We start from the raw sequence: 19278 nt of genomic DNA, 5'->3' as shown, positions 1-19278 counted from the left end.
CCATTCTCGGTGCAAGTCACTGTTTCACATGAAACTCCCCCATGCCCCCTCTTTCCACTCCAAAAGTGCAGCGTGCTGGAGGGTGGGTTTTTTTTTTTTTTTCATTTGGCTTGTAACTTCCTTTAAGTGAGAGCGAAGGGAGGGGTGGAGGTTGAACTTGGCAGGCGACGCCTCTTCTCTTGCTGCTGCTGCTGCTGCCGCCGCCGCTGCGGCTCCAACTCGACTCGGGTGGGGGACCAGAGAGAGGGAGGGTGGGTTTTGCTTTGCAACTTCTCATAGCGCAAGATAAAGGTGGTGGGGGAGCGGCGGCTGCAGACTTCGCTACACAGACGATGCGTGGGTGGGGGGACCCTTCATGCATGCAACTCCCTCGGGGCCAAATGTACGTATGCTATTCCCCCCCACTCTGAAATGTTCGCCGGAGGGCGTGTCTGTCGGTCAAGTCTGAGAGATAGACTTGTGCACCGCACCGCGTCCCCTTCCCAGTCTCCTCCTTCCCCAACCCTAAATGTGTGGCTTGGGGGCTGCTCGTTGCCTCCACCCCCCCCCCTCCTCCATATCGGTCCAGAACTGTATTCCTCTAGGCGTCTTTCCTAAGTGAAACTCTTAAAGTATCTCGTGCTGGCCGTGGCCGGACCACCCCCGCCTAGTTGTCCCTTGGAGACAGCCATCCCCCTGCCCGGCCCCGGCCTCTGGACTTTGTGCACCACTCTCCCCCACCCTCCGCGCCCCGCCAGCCCAGTTCCCTCGGAGTGGACAGCGGGCTTCGTCGGTTCACTGTCACATGCATCACCCACCGGGTATTTTTCGTCATCCCCGTCATCAGAATTGATCTAAGTCAGCTCAGCCTGGAGACATGGAGTAGGGTGGGGGCGGGAAGGAAGGGAGAAAAGAAACTACACAAACTAAGCTTCTCTGCTTCCTCTCCCTCCCCAGAAAGACCAGGTCTGTCACCGCCGCATTTATTTTTATTTTTTATTTTCCTTTGGGGATGAAGGACAGACGGGTGAGGGGGTGGGAAGGGCACAATGCGCGTGCAGGGACTGGGGTTGAAACGCTGTAATCATTGCTTAGCTGCTGCGATCCGAGCGGCAGGGAGGTAAGCTCAGATGTGGGGGCCGGGGTAGTAGGGGTGGGGGTGCAGTGTGCGAAGGAGGTGGTGGGAGTAAGTTGCCGCGGGAGGAGGAGGCGGCAGGCTGACTGGACTGCGTTCGAGGGGTTTGGGGAGCTGAGCGTGCGATTGCAATTGCTCACAATCACCAACAGGTTGCATCGTTCCCCGCCTGCTGCTGCCCCTCAGGCTTCGTACTCGCTGGGAGCGGCGAAATATGTGAGTGTGTGTGTGCGTGTGTGCATGTGCGTGTGTGTATGTGGATGTGGCACCGCCTCCTCCCTCCCCCCCACCCGCCCCCAGCGCGGTCTAGCTCTCGCTCTCTCTCCACAACCAGGGAGCCCTTTCCCGTGTCCTCCCTCCCCTTCTTCTCCTCCTCCTCTTAGTCGTCCTCCTCCTCCTCGTCCTCCTCCTCCTCCATTTTGCTAGCTGTCTGTGACTAGAGCCCGAGTCACCGCCCGCCTGTCGGGGACGGCTGAAAGTGGGTGTAAGAAGGAGAGGACGGGTGGGAGGGCTCCGGGGAGAAGAAATGTACCAATAAACAACAGTCCAGAAGACCCGAACAGGGGCCGAAGACTGTTCTTGGCGGTGCGGGAAAGGGGCAAGACTTTTTAAATAGGGGTTCTCCCCCATTCCCCCCATGGAAAAGGGGGCGGCTGTTTACTTCCTTTTTTTAGAAAAACATTTTTTCCTCCTCCTTTCACACGCTAAGTTGTTTATTTCGACCGCGGTGGGAGCTGTGGAAGGTGGCGGGAGAAGCGGACCCCTGGATGAGGTAAGAGGCAGATGGAGGAAGGGGGAGGGGGGCTATGGGTGCTTGCCACCTCTGCCGCCCTCCCCCCAAAGCCCTGAGAGTCTTGCTTGGCAAGGCACGGAGTCCTAGGGGGCGGCTTTGAATCTTGCAAACTTTTATTAACGGGGGAGGGGGGGAGCGGGGAGGGGTTGAGTAGGGAGATTTGACAGTGACGAAAGGACAGAAAAAGGGTGACAGTGCTTCATCCCTCCCCCTCACCACCCCCCTGCCATGCCCGGGTGCGTAGGGTGGACGGGGAGGAAGCTGAGCTTGTACTTTCGGACCAGGAGGCTGAAATAATTCGCCTCTGCGAGGGCTCCAAGCTCCCTGGCGGGGAAGTCGGGGGGCCCCAAGCCTCTAGGTTGAGTTAATACCGTACTAGGAAAGCCGCAATACTTTTTTTTTTCTCTCCCTGCCACCCCCTTTTTTTTCTAACCTGAGGGTTGATATCTATTTTTATTCTAAACTAGGAAAAAAATGAAATAGTACCTTAACTCTTTTCTCTCCCGAAAATGTTCACTGTTGCATAGGATTGATTAGAATTTCCATCGAGGCTACGACGTGTCGCCCTTCAGAGCATGGGTGGATTTTTTTTTTTTTTTCGGGAACGAAAGGGGCTGACAGCCTGGAAGTTGTAGACTTCTCTAAGGGGCTGGTGTTATCTTGCAGAAGTGGGCGTGTCGGAGAAACAGCTCAACAGGTCTCGACACATTTCTAGACACTTCGAGATTTTGTGGGGGTTTCTTCCCTCCAGTTGGATAATGAATGATTTCTGTCCTCCCCGCCTCCCCGTTTTTTACCCGGTGGTTAACAGCGATAGGACTGTCTTGAAAACCAACCCTTCCTTAGTTTTTGTGTAGCCAGGGTTGGTTTTTTTTTTTTTTTGACGGACTGTGGTTTTGATGTTTGTATTTTGGTTGTAAACGAGCTAATTGGCGTTCTGTTATGCCAGTTTAGACATTTGGGCATTGTTCTTAATGGCCGGTTAATATTGCGGAATCATTTGCAACTTTAAACTAGGGAAGAGTGAGTGTTGCTTGAGGGACCGTTTTGTCGTTCCTCCTCCACCCCCACCCCCCTCCGCCGAACTGGGTATTGTTTTGGTTTCGGGTTTGAAGGCAGCTGTCAGGAAAGCCCGTGGAAATTCATTAGACTGCGTTCGATATCTTGTATGTGTTTAGAGATCATTATCAAGTAAACGTAGCTGAGGGACTAGGAGGGTAAACCATATGCACTAAAGATTTATTTGCAGCACCCTACTCCACCCACCTTCAGCCCCTCTCCCACTCCTACTCCCCAGCGGCCCTACTGCGAAGCCAACGATCAAGTTTATGTTTTTTAACTTCTTCCTACAGGAAAGTTTTCTCCAATTGAACTGGATTAGATCGTCCTAAATATTCATGTCAGCCTTTTCGAGCCTTTCAGATCATTTTGATTATTAAATGTATTCTCAATTTAGTCCTCTTATGGAAGGCATGATTTTCTAATAACATCTTCATAGACAACCAAATGGGATTTTTTTTTAACGTGATGGTGAAGGTTTAGAATCCAGTGAGTGTTATTTATTGTGGGTTTTTTTTTCTTTATGGCTCTTCAGTCTCAATCAGATTTTCTGGATATTATGTTTTTCTTTCATGATTTTGTTTCTCTTTTCAGTACTGTGTTTCAAAGGGGAAAAAATACAGTCATACTAATGGTTACGGACAACTGTATATATAGGATATAGATCTATAATGGAGCATACATAGACAGTATCATGTACTATCAATATGAATCGATGGTAACTTTACATTTACATTTCAAATAAGTCCAAATTTTTGTTAAAAACAGTAACATTCCAGTTTTTCCCTCGAAACTTAAACTGTTATTGGCTTATGTTAAGCCAGGCTTGTTTTTCATTGTGAATTTCATTGTGAACATCACCCAGCCAGGATGATGGAGTTTAAAATGGGAATATTTTCCCTTGTCTAGGAGATTAGCAGACTGGCAGTGCTGGTTTATTTAAATGGAGTAGAGGGTTTACTTGCAGGCAGTGGTATGACAGGTAATAGGTATAGATGAATAGCCAACTGGAGTTGGGAAATTTAGGGAGTAAGTAACAGGATTCTGGTGCAGTATTTGCTGTTGCATTCGATTAAAAAGTGATAGGTTTTAGTTATTTCCCCACCTTTCATAACACAATGACATATAATCTAATAAACTTCTAAAATAATCATTTTTGACTTTATTAATCACAGGCATCATTATGCATTATATTTTTACACCAATGGCAAAGCATCATCTCATATTTTTGCCGTTAGGTTTGCATGTGATCTACAGTGTATAGAATGCTACATTTAATGAAGTAGAGGAAAGGCTGTCATAACTCTGGAAAGAGAGAAACTACCTCGTCTGGTGATGGGGAGTAAGATTAGTAGAACCCATATACATTGAGCTTCTGTCATATTATGAACCTAATCCTATCACTGAAATGCTGATGTGAATGTATTGGTGGCATATTTAGTTATGGTGTATATGTTCTTTTTCTAGCTGGTATTAACTGATGGACTCAAAGGAATCATTAAGTCCCTCCCTTGGAGAAGAAACCACCAAAAGTATACATGGTCGAAGCAGAGGAAATGTAATGGACTTTTACAAAACGATAAGGGGTGGAGCTGCTGTGAAGATTCCTGCATCTTCATCCTCACAGGCTGCTGCTTCTCAGTCAGACTCTAAGCAGCAGCCTCTTTTGGGTGACTATTGTAAAGGATCAGCAAGCAGTGCACAACAGCCAGACCTCTCCAAGGCGGTCTCGCTATCAATGGGACTCTACATGGGTGACACAGATTCAAAAGTGATGGGAAATGATCTGGTATTTCCTCAACAGGGCCAAATTGGTGTTTCTTCTGGTGAAACAGATTTTAGGCTTCTTGAAGAGAGCATTGCAAACCTCAGTAAATCATCCAGGGTGCCCAAAAGCCCCAAGAGGTCAGCATCTTCTACAAACAATGAATTTCCATCAACATCCAATTTCGATAAAGCTTTAGAAAAGCCGACTTTAAAAAAGGGCCCGACTGGCACTAATGATGGCAGTGCAAAATTGTATACTGAAGACCAAAGTACCTTTGATATTTTACAGGATTTGGAGTTGTCCTCTGGGTCCCCAAGTAAAGAGGCAAATGAGAGCCCTTGGAGATTAGACCCCTTGTTAGATGAAAACTGTTTGCTTTCTCCTTTGGCAACAGATGAGTCATTTCTTTTAGAAGAAAATGCAGATGAAGACTGCAAGCCTCTTATTTTGCCGGACACTAAGCCTAAAATTACTGAGCAGGGGGGTCTAATTTTGCCCAGTTCTAATATGCCATTGCCTCAAGTGAAAACAGAAAAGGAAGATTTTATTGAACTTTGTACTCCTGGGGTAATTAAACAGGAGAAACTGGGCCCAGTTTACTGTCAAGGAAGTTTTTCTGGGGCAAATATGATTGGCAACAAGATGTCTGCCATTTCTGTCCATGGTGTGAGTACCTCAGGGGGACAGATGTACCACTACGACTTGAATACTTCGTCCCTTTCTCAGCAGCAGGATCACAAGCCTGTATTTAATGTCATTCCACCCATTCCTGTTGGTTCAGAAAATTGGAATAGGTGCCAGGGATCTGGAGATGACAACTTGACTTCCTTGGGAACTCTAAATTTCACTAATAGATCTGTTTTTTCTAATGGATATTCAAGGTAAGGGGCATACAAATATTTTCTTTTAAAAAGGTAGGTCTAAGACCGTTTGCTGTTTTTTTCAATGTATTTATTGTCTTTGAACAATGCGCATGTTCCCTCAGGTGTGACATAAGGGCAGAGGGGGATTCGTCACTTTTGCCCAAGTCAAAGTGTCTTCATTATATTGTGTGCTGAATTAGCTGACTGTTGGAGGATATATAATTCCATAGCAATGCAAATGTACTTTTATATAACATGTTAATGAAAATATCAAGTTTCTATACTTATATATTTATGAATAATATATTATGCTAGCAGCATGAAAGGACTGGAGATTTAAAAATTAGTACTATTAACAGTGAGTCCTGCTGGTCATCCAGAATGCTTGTTGCAGAACTTGCTTTTGTTTTTGACATTTATTGAATTTCAGTAGTATATGGTAGGCACGGTACAGACTACTGAATAAGATTGGGTTCTTGCCCACAGGACTCAGAATGTAAATTAAATAAGAAGTCTCTGCTTATCAGTTCTTTGGGGACTTTTCAGTGTTGCTGAAAATTCTCAAATTTACACTTGAACCCAGATTTTGTGGAGCTTATACTCCCAGGTTGTCACTTGCTTGGTTTACTCTTTCTCCATTGTCAGGTCTTTAAAAGTTTTCTTGATCTTGGTATTTATTATGCAACCCTGTTGTCCATATTTCAGTAGGAAACTCTCCTGAAAGCAATCAGGTCTTCAATCCAAAACAAAGTAACAAAAGGCTTTGATTTTTAACACATTTGGGTTTGGTAGAGAAAGATTATGGGTCGTAGTTTTCTGACAGTAGGAGAAGATGTTAAGAGTATGTTGACTCGATTTTCTTTGCATATGACACTATATCATATTTCCCCATATTAATATTGTGCAGTAGTCTTCTTTACTTCTTGTTGAAGATTTTATACCTGGCCCATTTTTTTGTTTCAACCACATTTAACACTGGGTAGATCTTTCCACATTTCTGTAGTGGGAACATTTTTGTTAAGAAAGCTAGATAGAGAATTTTGTAGATTTCTAAAAGAGTTGGTCTTTGTTTAGCTAAGTAAACAAAACCGAACAGTTCTGTGTGTTATTTAAGACTTTCCAATTATATTTTGTTTAAGTAATATTTATTCTTATTTGGAAGAAAACCATTTATAATCATTATCTTTCATAAAATGTGTTTGATAAGGGACATTATACATTTGTTTTAGGCAGTGAGCATTTGTGTTTTGCATTTAAAGACTTCTTTTATCATCCTTATTTATATCTAGAGCTTTGGGGCAGTAAAATCTGTGCTTGTATATGTTTGACTCTGAAAAATAGCTCCTCCATTAATTTCCAAGTCGAACAGCTATAATAACACTCTGTTAGATTGCTTTATAAAATACGTAACCACACCATGGAAAATGCTGTGTTTTATGAAACACTTGAGGATTATCAGAGCATTTTATGCTCATAATGATAAGCCTTATCATTTTGCTTTCATTTTCCTTGCCCAAATATTAAATACATGAAACAAGATACATCCTTTTGCATTCAGTGTGAACACAGCAGATGTATACAGAAAAGGTTTTAAGTGAACACACTTACCCTTAAAGGACTGAGAATAACTCCTCCCAAATTCATAGCACTTTGTAACTCTAACAATACACATTCATAATGGATTGTCAACACAACCCTGGGTTGAGAAAAGGGAGTATTACTGTCTTGTTCCTTCAGTGACCTGGGGCATTCCTTCAGTCTGTTTCCTCCTATTTAAAAGGAGAGAGTTGGACTAGGTCCTCTCTATGGACCCGGTTAGCTCTCAACCTTCTATGAATCTACTTGGTGATTACTTTTGTTTACTTGTCTTCACTGTTTCAAATTAAACTGATGATGGGTTGGGCAATTTCCTTTGTTAACTTTTCTTTGGAAATTTTATACATTATGGCATCAACTTAGTTGGAATTGGGGAACTAGAATTACCCAGAAGAGAAATTCACTCAAATAAATTGAAACAATGTTTCTTTTCAGTTTCAATGTTTCTTTGATTCAGATTGAATCAATCTATTGTTTTCAAATGAACAACATTGATATGACTCAAAATGGTTGCTTTTCTACTCTGCCTTTATATTATTGGGTTCTAGCTAAACATTAGTCTTGACCATGGACCCTTAGAGAACAGTTTAAAGTTAATTTTGGGATGACAGCTAGGTACTGTGAATATTAAGTGAGAGAGAGAGAGAGAGAGAGAGAGAGAGAGAGAGAGAGAGAGAGTGTGTGTGTGTTATAGTACTTAACTCTAATATTTTCATTGCAAATGTGAAAAGACTTAAAGAAAAAAAAACTTACGTGTTAAATTTTAAGTCTTACTTTTAAGTCAATGTTAAATTTTAACTTGGCGTTTTCTTTGTAATAAACATTTTAGCTATATGCTACACTTCTAGAAATTCTTTAAAATTTGTGTCTAAAGCATTGAGTGATCAAAAGTAAGTACTTAGCAGCATTAGTGCTGTAATTTAAACATGAAGCACCTTGCTTAATTAAGCCTTAGAATCAGGGGTATTGAAAGGGAAACAATAAAAGTTCTACCTCATTCTACCCAGGTCAACCTAAGAGAAATGAATTAGAAGTTTACAAATTAATCTATTTTTAAATGTGGGAAGTCCACATATAACATAATCTTTACATTGATAGGAAGACATTGACTTATGACTAGCTTTTCAGAATTTTTTTGCCTTTAGTATTGAAACTATGTTGCAAAGAGGTAAAAGAAAATTACATTGTTTGGGGTTAACTTTTTTTCATTTGTTTTTGTTTTCCAGTATTCTTAAGATTGCAATTGTAAAATATTGACTGCTTTTGGAGAGGTGAATTAATAGGAGGAAACATGTATAAGGGAAAGATCAACTTTGGAGTTCAATGTGCAGTTTGGGATTCTAGTGAGAGGGAAGAAGGCGACTCTGTTGGCTTGGTAGCACTTATATTGACTGTACTGGATTCTTAACTTTATGAGAGGGAGGAGAGAGAATATTGATGATCTTCAGGTGTCACGGATATAAAAGCTGGAGTGATGAAAATCTGTGTCTGTGTTGCCTATTAACATAGTGCTACATAGATGTAAGAAAATTCAGTTTGAGGTTTTGTAGGGGGAAATGTGTTAGTGAAAAGGGGAAGGATTCTTTTTTAAATCACTATTTAATGTCATTCTTAATGGAAACTTTTCTAGTGGGTAATGAGTAAAATTAAAAATTATTTTTCTTCTTTCCTTCCTACCTTTCTTTCTCCCTTCCTTCAGATCTTCCCTCCCTCCTTCTTTTCTTCCTTCCTTCTCTTCTTCCTTCCTTCCTATTTTGTCTTGATACCTTTACAATCTCTTCTTGGTTGCTTATATGCCTTTTGGGATTAATTTTATTCTGTGAAATTCAGTCATGTAAGATTGCAAAAATTGAAAGATTTCGTTGTTTGGTTTTGGTTCTTTTTATATTGTAGTTACTAAGAAGATACTGAGAGAATTATAGTGCACATACCTTTGTAGTCTACTACTCCTTCATTTGAAAACAAAGAAGGTCCATGTATTTTATAGGAGTTGGGGAAATTTTTTTTTCATAGCAAAACTTCCTTGACAAAGCTTTTTTACATGATTGAGCTATCTAAATACATTAAGATTGAGTACCTTTAGGGTGCAAATGTTAAGACTTGCTTATAGAAATTAATAGATTTCATTGAAATTTCTTCCCATAATATTCCTGGATTATTCAGTTACATATTTATAATTGATAACATAATTTAAATGTATTATTGTTGTTGTTGTGCTGTCACATAGCTATTGTCTCAGACCAGATTTGAAGTCACCAAGATGAGTATGTCTTCCTGACTCCAAGCCCAGAACCCTATCCACTGTGCCACCTAGTAGCCAACTTTAAATTTAGGTTTTGTTTATATTATAGCTTTGACACCCTGGGCAAGTCATTTAACCTCTGGTCCTGTTTCCTCATCTATGCAATGAGGAGGTTAGACTTGACCCCTAAGACCATCTTCCAACTCTAAATCAATAATTGATCTTATGATCCCATAACCAGACTAGATAGTTGGATTGTTTTGTGGTTTATCTGCTACAGAATGTGAGACATGCCAATAGACATTTTATGGATGATTTATACTGAAGTTTACCTTATGTACTAATACATTAATAAAAATGACAGCAAGAGTCTTTGAGATTTTGGCCAAGGAGAGTCTTAAGTTTGAATATTTTACTTTAGTGTGAAAGACTTAAACATTAAAGTATGAGCATTGACATTAATTGATGGGTGGGTTATATGAGTCTGTGTCTCCTACCCCTTAACCTCTAGGTGACAGAAAGAACCCAGATATATTAATAAATATAATATCTACATGAGATTTGGAATAAACCCAATGAGCACTTCAAGTATATGGATATTTTTTCTTCTCTTTAATAATTACGTGATGATGACTAGTCTTAATAGGAGATAATCTTGATATGTGTGTTTATAAAACTTAAATGTGTGATATGTATACATATAAATGTTTCTTTGAATTTGGTCTCTATGTTCATTTTGGTACTAAAATAATTTGGCATGTCATTTCTTAGAATATTTTTTTCAATATGCTTTAAAATTTTTTGAGGTGAAGGAAAGCAATTTTTATTCTACATTATCTTCTAAAAGAACAAACAAGCAAAATATAGTTTTCTTAAGCAAAATCTAATATACTACTATAGTATATATATCCATATACACATATAGAAACACACGTATCTAACTTTGAGATACACATACACGTTGGTATGTGTCGAATAGGCAAAGCGATTTTGATATAGTGCTGAATATCACTTGCTTATCTTGGGATAATTTTAAAACTAAAACTGCATGAAGAAATGAACTTTGATAGTATATTTATGTGAAGTGAGAATTAATAATAATAATAAAAATAATAAGCCAAACTAATGGGTATAAGTGAGTGGGTTGTAGTTGAAAAACATCACATAAAGATTTTTCAATAAATATTTTCTTTCAGTTTATATTTGAAAATAGCAATTCTATATTTTCATAAGAGGTTTTAAGAAATCATAATAATAGCATCTTCTTTAAATACTGACAGGTCCAAGTTCTCTTATTCTTTTCTACCTTAGCTTCTATTTCTACATTACATGTTTCATAGAAAATTAAAATATTCCTGTGTTAAAAATGCCACTTAGAGAAATCTTTAGCATTCTGTATACTTTTTCTTTGAGTTTGGTTTCTGTTTATTTCAATGCTATGGTAATTTGATATATAACTTAATAGAATGTAATTTTTTCCAATATATATTAAAATATTTTGGGGAAAAAGAGACTGGATTTTTTCCACTTCAGTCTTAGAGTAGTAAAGATGAGAAATCCAACTCCCAAATACTTTTATCTATTTAAAGAACAAGCAACATATACTTTTCTGAAGCAAATTTTAACATATGACTACTGTAATTTTTTGGATGTTTTATTAATAGGATTTCCTTGAGGATTTTTAAGTTAACATGGGGGAGGGTAGAAGGGACAGTGTAGAATGGTGGCAGATTGCCAAAATTAAGATAAATTTAGCAAAGTAAAAACAGTTCCTGAATCAGCAGTATCTATAACCAATGGAGAGGACCCTGAAGCAGGAAAAGACTTTTTACATAAGGGAATTGATGTACAGTGAGTGGAAGGGGAGTGGGAGAAGAGGTGGATGAGGATTTTGGTTTGACCATTGCTAAGTCGAGATCAAAACTAATAGTGGTTCTAAAACCTATAATTGGATGTTTTCTTAAAGGATGGGGTTGCTATATTTAAATCCTTTTAAAATATTTCTGCTAAGGTTGTTTTTATTTGTTCCATATTTATTGAAGCTGTTGTCTTAGAAAACAAAATACCATAGAATTTTTAAAAGAACATAATTAAAATGGGATAAGTTCCACTCCTTAGTTAAATTTATTTCTTTGTATAACTGTTGTGTTGCTTTCCAGTTAATAAGGAAAGTAAATTTTTACACAATGGTATCTATATAGGATAAATTATGGTTTCTAAAAGCACTAGACACTAATTTAATTAACCTATTTATATGGCTATATTCCTTACATTCAACGATTTTTGTATGAAAGTGTGTCATTCTTTAATTTTGTCATTGTGTCGATTAAATATTAATGACTTAATATGGATTGTTGAGTGTACTACTTTTGAAAAACATCTAATTTTCATCTTTTTCAATGCTGTTAAGTAGCCTTAATTCTGTTTTTAAAAATTTTAGTGTGTCAGGGATTAGTGGTGCCTACATTACAGCTTGTAGTTGCTTAATAGTGAAAGCAGATCTTATTTTATACTTTTTCCATGTGCACTCCAGTGGTCTAAAATTTTACATAGAGACAAGTGGAAAATCTAAGGATCTGGTTAGTTTTGTGTGCTTAATATATTTTCTCACCTTAGATATTTATTTTCAGGAATGTAGTAGCTCCTTTTATTAAAAAGCTAGCCTTTATTCCAGTTGATTTCATAATACTCAACAGTAATATTTGACAATGGCTATTATGAAAGGTTATTTGGTAGCCAGATTTTGAAAGCTATTGTGAAATGGCATCTAATTTAGCAAGTAATTTATTTCATGTTGGTTGGAGTAGTGCAGTAACTTATGACCTTATGGTTATCACATGATGATCATTACAGCTGTGTCACTGGGACAAATTTCAGTTTTGGTTTTGGTTTTTAATTAGGAGAGAGAAAAAGGATTCCACAATTTTTTCAATTTTTAGATATTTCAAATTGGCAGCTTGGAGCTTTGTTTTGCTTCCTCCTTTCCTCCTCCCTACCCAGGAATATCTTCCAAACAAAATAATTTCTGCCTCCTGTCTTTTTCCAACTCTTTGAAAATCTTCATCACCAAATCTCAAGAATATAAAAAATCAATATCAGGAATAATTTAGTGATATTCAGTTGCTGAGAGAGAAATTTTATGATTCAGAAAAAGAGGAAGCAAAGTAACATATGCGGAAATTAAAAAAAAAGGTAGGAGATGAAATTCTTCCAAGGAGCCATGGTTTCACCAGTGTGGGTACTCTCTCCACAGATGATGATGACTTTGTGGCAGTGCCTGGCACTTTGTAGCTGTTTAATAAATGCTTGATAGCTTGGTAGATGGTTTTCAACATAGAATGTCACTATGACTGAACATGTCAGCACCATGTGGCCAGCGTGATCGTGAACCACTATAAACTTAACCAGGCTACTAGTCAGATGATAAGACATATAGTCTACTACAGACCCATACTTGAAGTCTTTCTTACTTGTTAAAGCCTGTAGGAGCTTGTACTCTGCTGGTATATTCTTTTGAGAACCCAGGGTCACCTCCACACTCTGGTGAAGCATTGTAGTAGAACTTGGCTGGAGGTGACCCTGGATTCTTAAAAAGTATGCCAGTTGGAATGCAAGGGGCTGAAATGCACTTTTAAATTTAGCATTACAGAGGGTCAGCTACCTCTTCAGCTAGAAATGCCACATAAGAGGGCTTCATAAGTGCCTTGTGGATTGCTAGCAAATTTGAAGACTGGGGAAGAGGTAAAACAAGAGGGAGAAAAGAAGGAAAAAGCATAGAGAAAAGAATGTAGAATTTGTTGTTCAAGTTCTGGAGTTTAGATCTCGTAGACCTACTTACTGTGTAACTATGGTCAAATCTTTTAATTTCTCAAAGCTTAAGTTCTTACTTTTCAAAAATGTAAATAATAGTAATAAGTACTCACTGTTGTGGGACTAGAAAACACATGTGCAACAAGGCTGCTGCTAAGAATCTCTTTTCACAGAAGGGATTCTTTCACTGGGTCAGGGATTAGACTAAATGATCCCCAAGGGCCCTTCCACCTTTCTATGAGTCTATAGAATCTTAAATTCTATAGTAAAACATGAAACATTCCAAAGTCTTTTGTAGGAAGAGGTTTTGTAAAATCTTTGTTAGAAAATGCATTGATGAGTAGAAGGCAGAACTATTTCAGGAACGTATGAGAAGACAAGAAGCAGGTCCCTTGATTCAGAATTTGTTGTTGTTGTTCAGTTGTGTCCAACTCTTCATGACCCCATTTGGGGTTTTCTTAGCAAAAATACTGGCGTGTTTTGCCATTCCCTTCTCCAGCTAATTTTACAGAGGAGGAAACTAAAGCAAGCAGGGTTGAGTGACTTGCACAGAGACACAAAGCTAGCAAGTGTTTGAGGTTGTATTTGAATTCAGGAAGATCATTCTTACTGATTCTAGACCCAGCACTCTATCCACTGCACCACTTAGCTGCCCCTTGACCGACAAAGCCTTTTAAAAATACCTACCATGATCAGACATTGTGGTGGGCCCTTAAGATACAAAGACAAAAATCCCTTTGTAAAGGGAAGACAAAAATACATATATAAATATGTGCAAAATATATACAAAATAAATACAGGGTAATTTGAAGGCAAAGGCACTGGAAGATGGGGGGGGCCGGAAAATTCAGGAAATGCCTTGTGTAGGGTAAGCTACTTGAGTTGACCTTTGAAGGAGTGGGAGTGAGGAGGGTGTGCATTCCAGGCATAGGGGACAGACTGTGCAAAGGTTCATGAAGACAGGCAATGGAATGTCATATGTGTAAGGTATGAGAAGAAAGGCCAGTTTGGCTGAAATGAGGAGTTCATGAAGGGAATAACATATAAGACTGGAAAGGTAGGTTGGAACCATATCTCAAAGAGTTTTAAATGCCAAATCCAATGTTTGTATTTGATCCTTGAGGTAATAGAGAGCAACTAGAGTTTATCAAGCACGGTTCTACTTCTGCTTTAGGGACATGATTTTGGCAGCTGCATGGAGGATGAATTGGAAAGGGGAAAGTCTACTGGCAGGTGGGCTAACAAGAAGGCAGTCTAGGTGAGAGGTGATGAAGCCCTGAGCCAGTGTGTTAACCATGTGGCTGGATAGAGGTAGACACACAGAAAAACTTTGAAGGTAAAATTGAGAAGAATTAGCATCTGAATGGATATGTGAGGTGAGGGGACAATGAGGAGTTGAGGAAAATTCATTGCAAACCCAGGCAAGGTAGGTAGGCTGCGAAGACAGGGAGAAGAATTATATTTTGGACTTGTTGAGCTAGATATGCCTACATGACAATGACACTAGGCATTTGGTAATGTGGAACTAGAGTTTAGGAGGGAGATTTGGACTTATTTTCCTTCTCTGTTCCTCAGGTTCCTGATCTGTAAAAAATGAGATACCAAGTGATATCTAAGAGGTCCTTTCTGGCTCAAAATCCTGTGCTCCCTTGATTTTTTAATGGAATAAGGAAAAAATGAGATTGAGTATAGGTTTGCTTTATTGGTGTGAGAGAATGAAGAGAATATGTAAGCACCGATAAATTAGGAATGAACTGATCACCATCTTTGAAAATGATATTGTTAATCTATTCTGTGTAATTCATCATTCTAAGCATCGTGGGTTTAAAGCAAGGAAAAATCATGGTTCTTATTGAGTTCTAAAAGTATCAAGAAGAAGCAGAATCCGATATGATACATTTTCCTTTAACATTTTGGATAATCTCTTTGTTGACAATAGTAATAATAAGAGCAGACATTATATAGAATGTTTATAAAGCACTTTCCATACCTTGTATCATTTAAACACTTGGGCTTTGAACCCAAGTTTTCCTGACTCCAAGCCTGGCATTCCATCTGCAATACCATGCTGCCTCCTTATCAAGTGAGATCTTTAGTTTCACCTAAGAAATAATAGAAAGGGGAAAAGTGATGTACCAGCTCAGGTAGTTGGCAGGAAATAGTGTTAACAGTTAGAGAAATATCACTAATGTAGACCAAAGGAGAGACGGCTTATAAGGAAATCAGTTTGAGGAGACTGACTTGTGGCTCTATCTAAAATATATGTTGACAAAATATGTTCTTTTCGTTGTTGACATTAGTCTTAAGGTTATCTTGAGACTTTGGAGTGAATGTTTTTAAGTGGTTTTTAGACTAGTCCTAGTTACTTTGAAGAAATTTAGTGATATTCAGTATTGCTGAGAGAGAAATTTTATGATTCAGAAAAAGAGGAAGTGAAGCAACATATGCGAAAATTAAAAAAAAAGGTAGGAGATGAAATTCTTCCAAGGAGCCATGGTTTCACCAGTGTGGGTACTCTCTCCACAGATGATGATGACTCTGTGGCAGTGCCTGGCACTTTGCAACTGTTTAATAAATGCTCGATAGCTTGGTAGATGGGTAATGAAGAGTTTTGGTGGTGGTAAGTTTATGGCTGTTATTGTACTAAAATTTAAAACACGGATGTAGGTCAAATAATGATATATTTTTTTCCTGAACCAGTCTTAACCCAAGGTAATGCAGAAATATTTTTAAGGTGTTGTTTTCTTCAGTGTATTTTTCAGTATTTTTTTGGGTCTCCTTTAGCAAGTCATTGACTTGTTTTTCCTGGTTTTCTCGCATCCTTCTTATTTCTCTTCCCAATTTTTCCTCTGCTTCTCTAACTTGCTTTTCCAACTCCTTTTTGAGTTCTTCTATGGCCTGGGGCCAGTTCATGTTTTTCTTGGAGGCTTTGGTTGTAGGCTCTATGACTTTGTTGTCTTCTTTAGGCTGTATGTTTTGGTCTTCTTTGTCACCAAAGAAAGAATCCAAAGTCTGAGGCTGAATCTGGGCGCGTTTTCGCTGCCTGGCCATATTCCCAACCAACTAACTTGACCCTTGAGTTTTTCAGTGGGGTATGACTGCTTGTAGATTACAGAGTTCTATGTTCTACGTTTGGGGGGGAGGTGCCAGCTCTGTCAGAGCCGCACTCCTCCTTCCCCAAGGACCCCCAGTCCAGACTGGGCTGAGATCTTCGGCAGGCTGTGCACCCCTGCTGTGATCCGCCACTTAATTCCTCCCACCAGGTGGGCCTGGAGCCGGAAGTAACAACAGCTGTAGCTGCCCCACCTCCGCTGCCCCCGGGGCTGGAAGCCGAACCGCGAACTCCTTCCACTCCCACAGCTTTTCCCACTAACCTTCTCCGCAGTCTTTGGTGTTTGTGGGTCGGGGGGTCTGGTAACTGCCGCAGCTCACATATTCAGGGCGCTAGGGCCCCCTCCGCCCGGCTTCTGGTCTGGATCGTCCACGCCGCTCAGGCTGGGCTCTGCTCCACTCCGTTCCCAGCTCCCAGCTCCCAGCTCCGTGTGGAATAGAGCTCACCCAGAGACCATCCGGGCTGTCCTGGGCTGGAGCCCTGCTTCCCTCTGCTGTTCTGTGGGTTCTGCCGTTCTAGAATTGGTTCAGAGCCATTTTTATAGGTTTTTGGAGGGACTCGGGTACGGAGCTCACTCCAGTCCGTGCTTACCAGCCGCCATCTTGGCTCCGCCCCCATGCAGAAATATTTTAACACACGATTTTTCTTTTTTCATTAAGGTACTTTGGATTTCTTATAGTAGATGCTTTCCCCTTAAATTTTTCATTCGTGAGTGAGCTGGGGAAAAATATTTTTGTATTAACTGTAAACTCATATTTATTTATCTGAACAGTAAAATTTCAATCTGATGGAACTTACCATGCACTGTATATCTGCTTATATTCATTAAATATTCTGAACAAGGAGGTCTTTCTTAGGCATATTATCATGATGCCTAGACTTGCAAAGAACACTGAATAGGGAGTCTAAAAGCCTGAGTTCAAATTCTGGCTTTTCTGTCTGTGCTAGGGGTTTTTCTATTTATCTGTGCAGAGTCCTGAGTTTAAATTCTGAACCTGCCCTTCCCCACCCATCCTGCCCGAAGTAAAAATTTTAGAAGTCTCCTTCTTAAGTTTTGGTTAATGTCACATAATAACTTATAACATTTTATATTCATCTTTTTTCCATTCCTAACTACCAACACTAGTTCAGAAGCTCATTCTCTTTTGTCTGGACCATTATAATAACCTCCTAACTGCCTCTAGTCTCTTTCTCTGTCTCCACTTATCTGTAAGACAGTTAGTACCAGTAATACTATCATCCCATTTAAAAAATGAGGAACCTGAGCTTCAGTGTACAGTGTGTGTGACCTTAGTCAAGGTCCTTGGCCTCTCTGGGTCTCACTTTCTTTATCTATAACATGAAATGGTTGGACTAGATGGCAGTTCAAATATTTCATAATCTTACGGTTCTTATCAGTAAATATTGAAATGGTTTTCTTTAAACAAAATTGGCCATTCTGAATGAGTATAACTTATCCTGACTGAAATCAGAAATCAAAGGCTAAAAATTCCTTGGCTAAATGATCAAGGCTTAAAAACCAACAAAAAATCTCAAGAAAGTTGGTTTAAATTTTATTGAAATACTGCATATTTTATGTTGCATATTTTAGGGTGATGTATGCCATCCTCAATTCCCTATCAATTTTAAATCTTTATTATGCCACCTCTAAACTAGTAGAAAGACCTAAATCACAGTAAATTTCACTTTTCATTTAGACTAAATATCAAACCCTACATGGGCTGGAGAAGTGAGGCAAGTGGCACATCAAGAAGAGTTCATGTCTTTGAAAATAGAAGATGAGAGCTCAGTTTCACAAAGATCAGCTTATTTGGCAGGAATATTCAAAAGGAAACACCAAAAGATATTTGGAGGAAAGGAAGGTAGGTGGTAGCTGAAGCAAGAAAATCAAATGAAGACTCTGAAAAATAAATTATTGTAAAATTGGAGGGTGGGAGTGGGAAAAGGACTAAGGACCCTAGAGCCCAGGAAGACATCCAAAGAGAATAGTCACAGAAGAAATAGAATGAACAGTTGTAGAACCAGGAGACAATCTCAGAATCTAAAAAAAGGAGACACAATGAACTTTATTCAGTAAAAAGTAATAGATGAGAGATAACTGGCTTAGGTTCAGATTTGAGTGATTATTTCTGATGACAGTCTTTAAAACAGTTAAAGATTTCTAAAAGAATCCAAGAAAATTAGTGAAAGAGATGAGAAAGATTACTGATCAATTGATGTAACGAATTAAAAAAGGACCAATGGACTGACAACAGTGGATTTTAAGAATTGAAGACTACCTAAATTTGAGTAACAAAATGCCTTTGAAAATTAGATTTCAAGGATAAGAATGGCTCTTCATGAACTTACTGCTACATGGTGGAGACCCCAAATCCTGGTCAGGAAGGAGGTACTAAGAGGTGTAAAGTTGCTATTTTCCCCTCTAATTTGTCTCTCACATTCATCTTTTTTTCCGTTCCTAACTGCCAACACTTCAGTTCAGAATCTCATTCTCTTTTGTCTGGACTATTATAATAACCTCCTAACTGCCACCAGTCTCTTTCTCCATCTCCACCCCCAATACATCCTACACATTGCATCAGAATGACATTCCTTAGCACAGTTTTGATGGTGTCACTGCCTTGCCCCAAAAATCTAACAATTTCCTGCTCCCTATTAAATAAATGGTGCAGTGGATAGAGTTCTGGGCCTGAAATCAGGAAGACTTGAGTTCAAATCCAAGCTCAGACTAGCTGTGTGACCCTGGGTAAGTCACTTAAGCTTGTTTGTCTCAGTTCCCTCATCTGTAAAATGAGCTGGAGGAGGAAATGGCAAACCATTCCAGCATCTCTGCCCAAAAAAACCCCAAAAGGGGTCATGAAGAGTCAAACACAAACAAACTAAACAACAACAAACTCTTTTGCTTCATGCTGTCACAGCCT

General features: G+C 39.4%; 1 protein-coding gene across 4 annotated transcripts in view; it reads left to right on the top strand.

Annotated features, from left to right (window-relative positions):
* The first annotated feature begins 363 nt into the window (after positions 1 to 363).
* Positions 364 to 19278, top strand: part of NR3C1 (nuclear receptor subfamily 3 group C member 1) — a 140574-nt gene continuing 121659 nt past the window's right edge. Inside the window, exons 1-2 of one of the 4 annotated variants that reach the window (XM_036752625.1) lie at positions 364 to 382; positions 4434 to 5615. In XM_036752625.1, coding sequence (XP_036608520.1) covers positions 4447 to 5615 — 1169 coding nt within the window. In that variant the 5' untranslated portion in view covers positions 364 to 382; positions 4434 to 4446. Of the gene's footprint in view, positions 383 to 931; positions 946 to 1440; positions 1887 to 4433; positions 5616 to 19278 lie in introns of those variants that run through there. The other 3 variants (XM_036752624.1, XM_036752626.1, XM_036752623.1) reach the window with 3 other exon arrangements.

The sequence above is a fragment of the Trichosurus vulpecula genome, chromosome 3, assembly GCF_011100635.1.
Source record: "Trichosurus vulpecula isolate mTriVul1 chromosome 3, mTriVul1.pri, whole genome shotgun sequence".
NCBI lineage: Eukaryota > Metazoa > Chordata > Mammalia > Diprotodontia > Phalangeridae > Trichosurus > Trichosurus vulpecula.
This window is presented reverse-complemented; position numbering and strand designations above follow the sequence as displayed.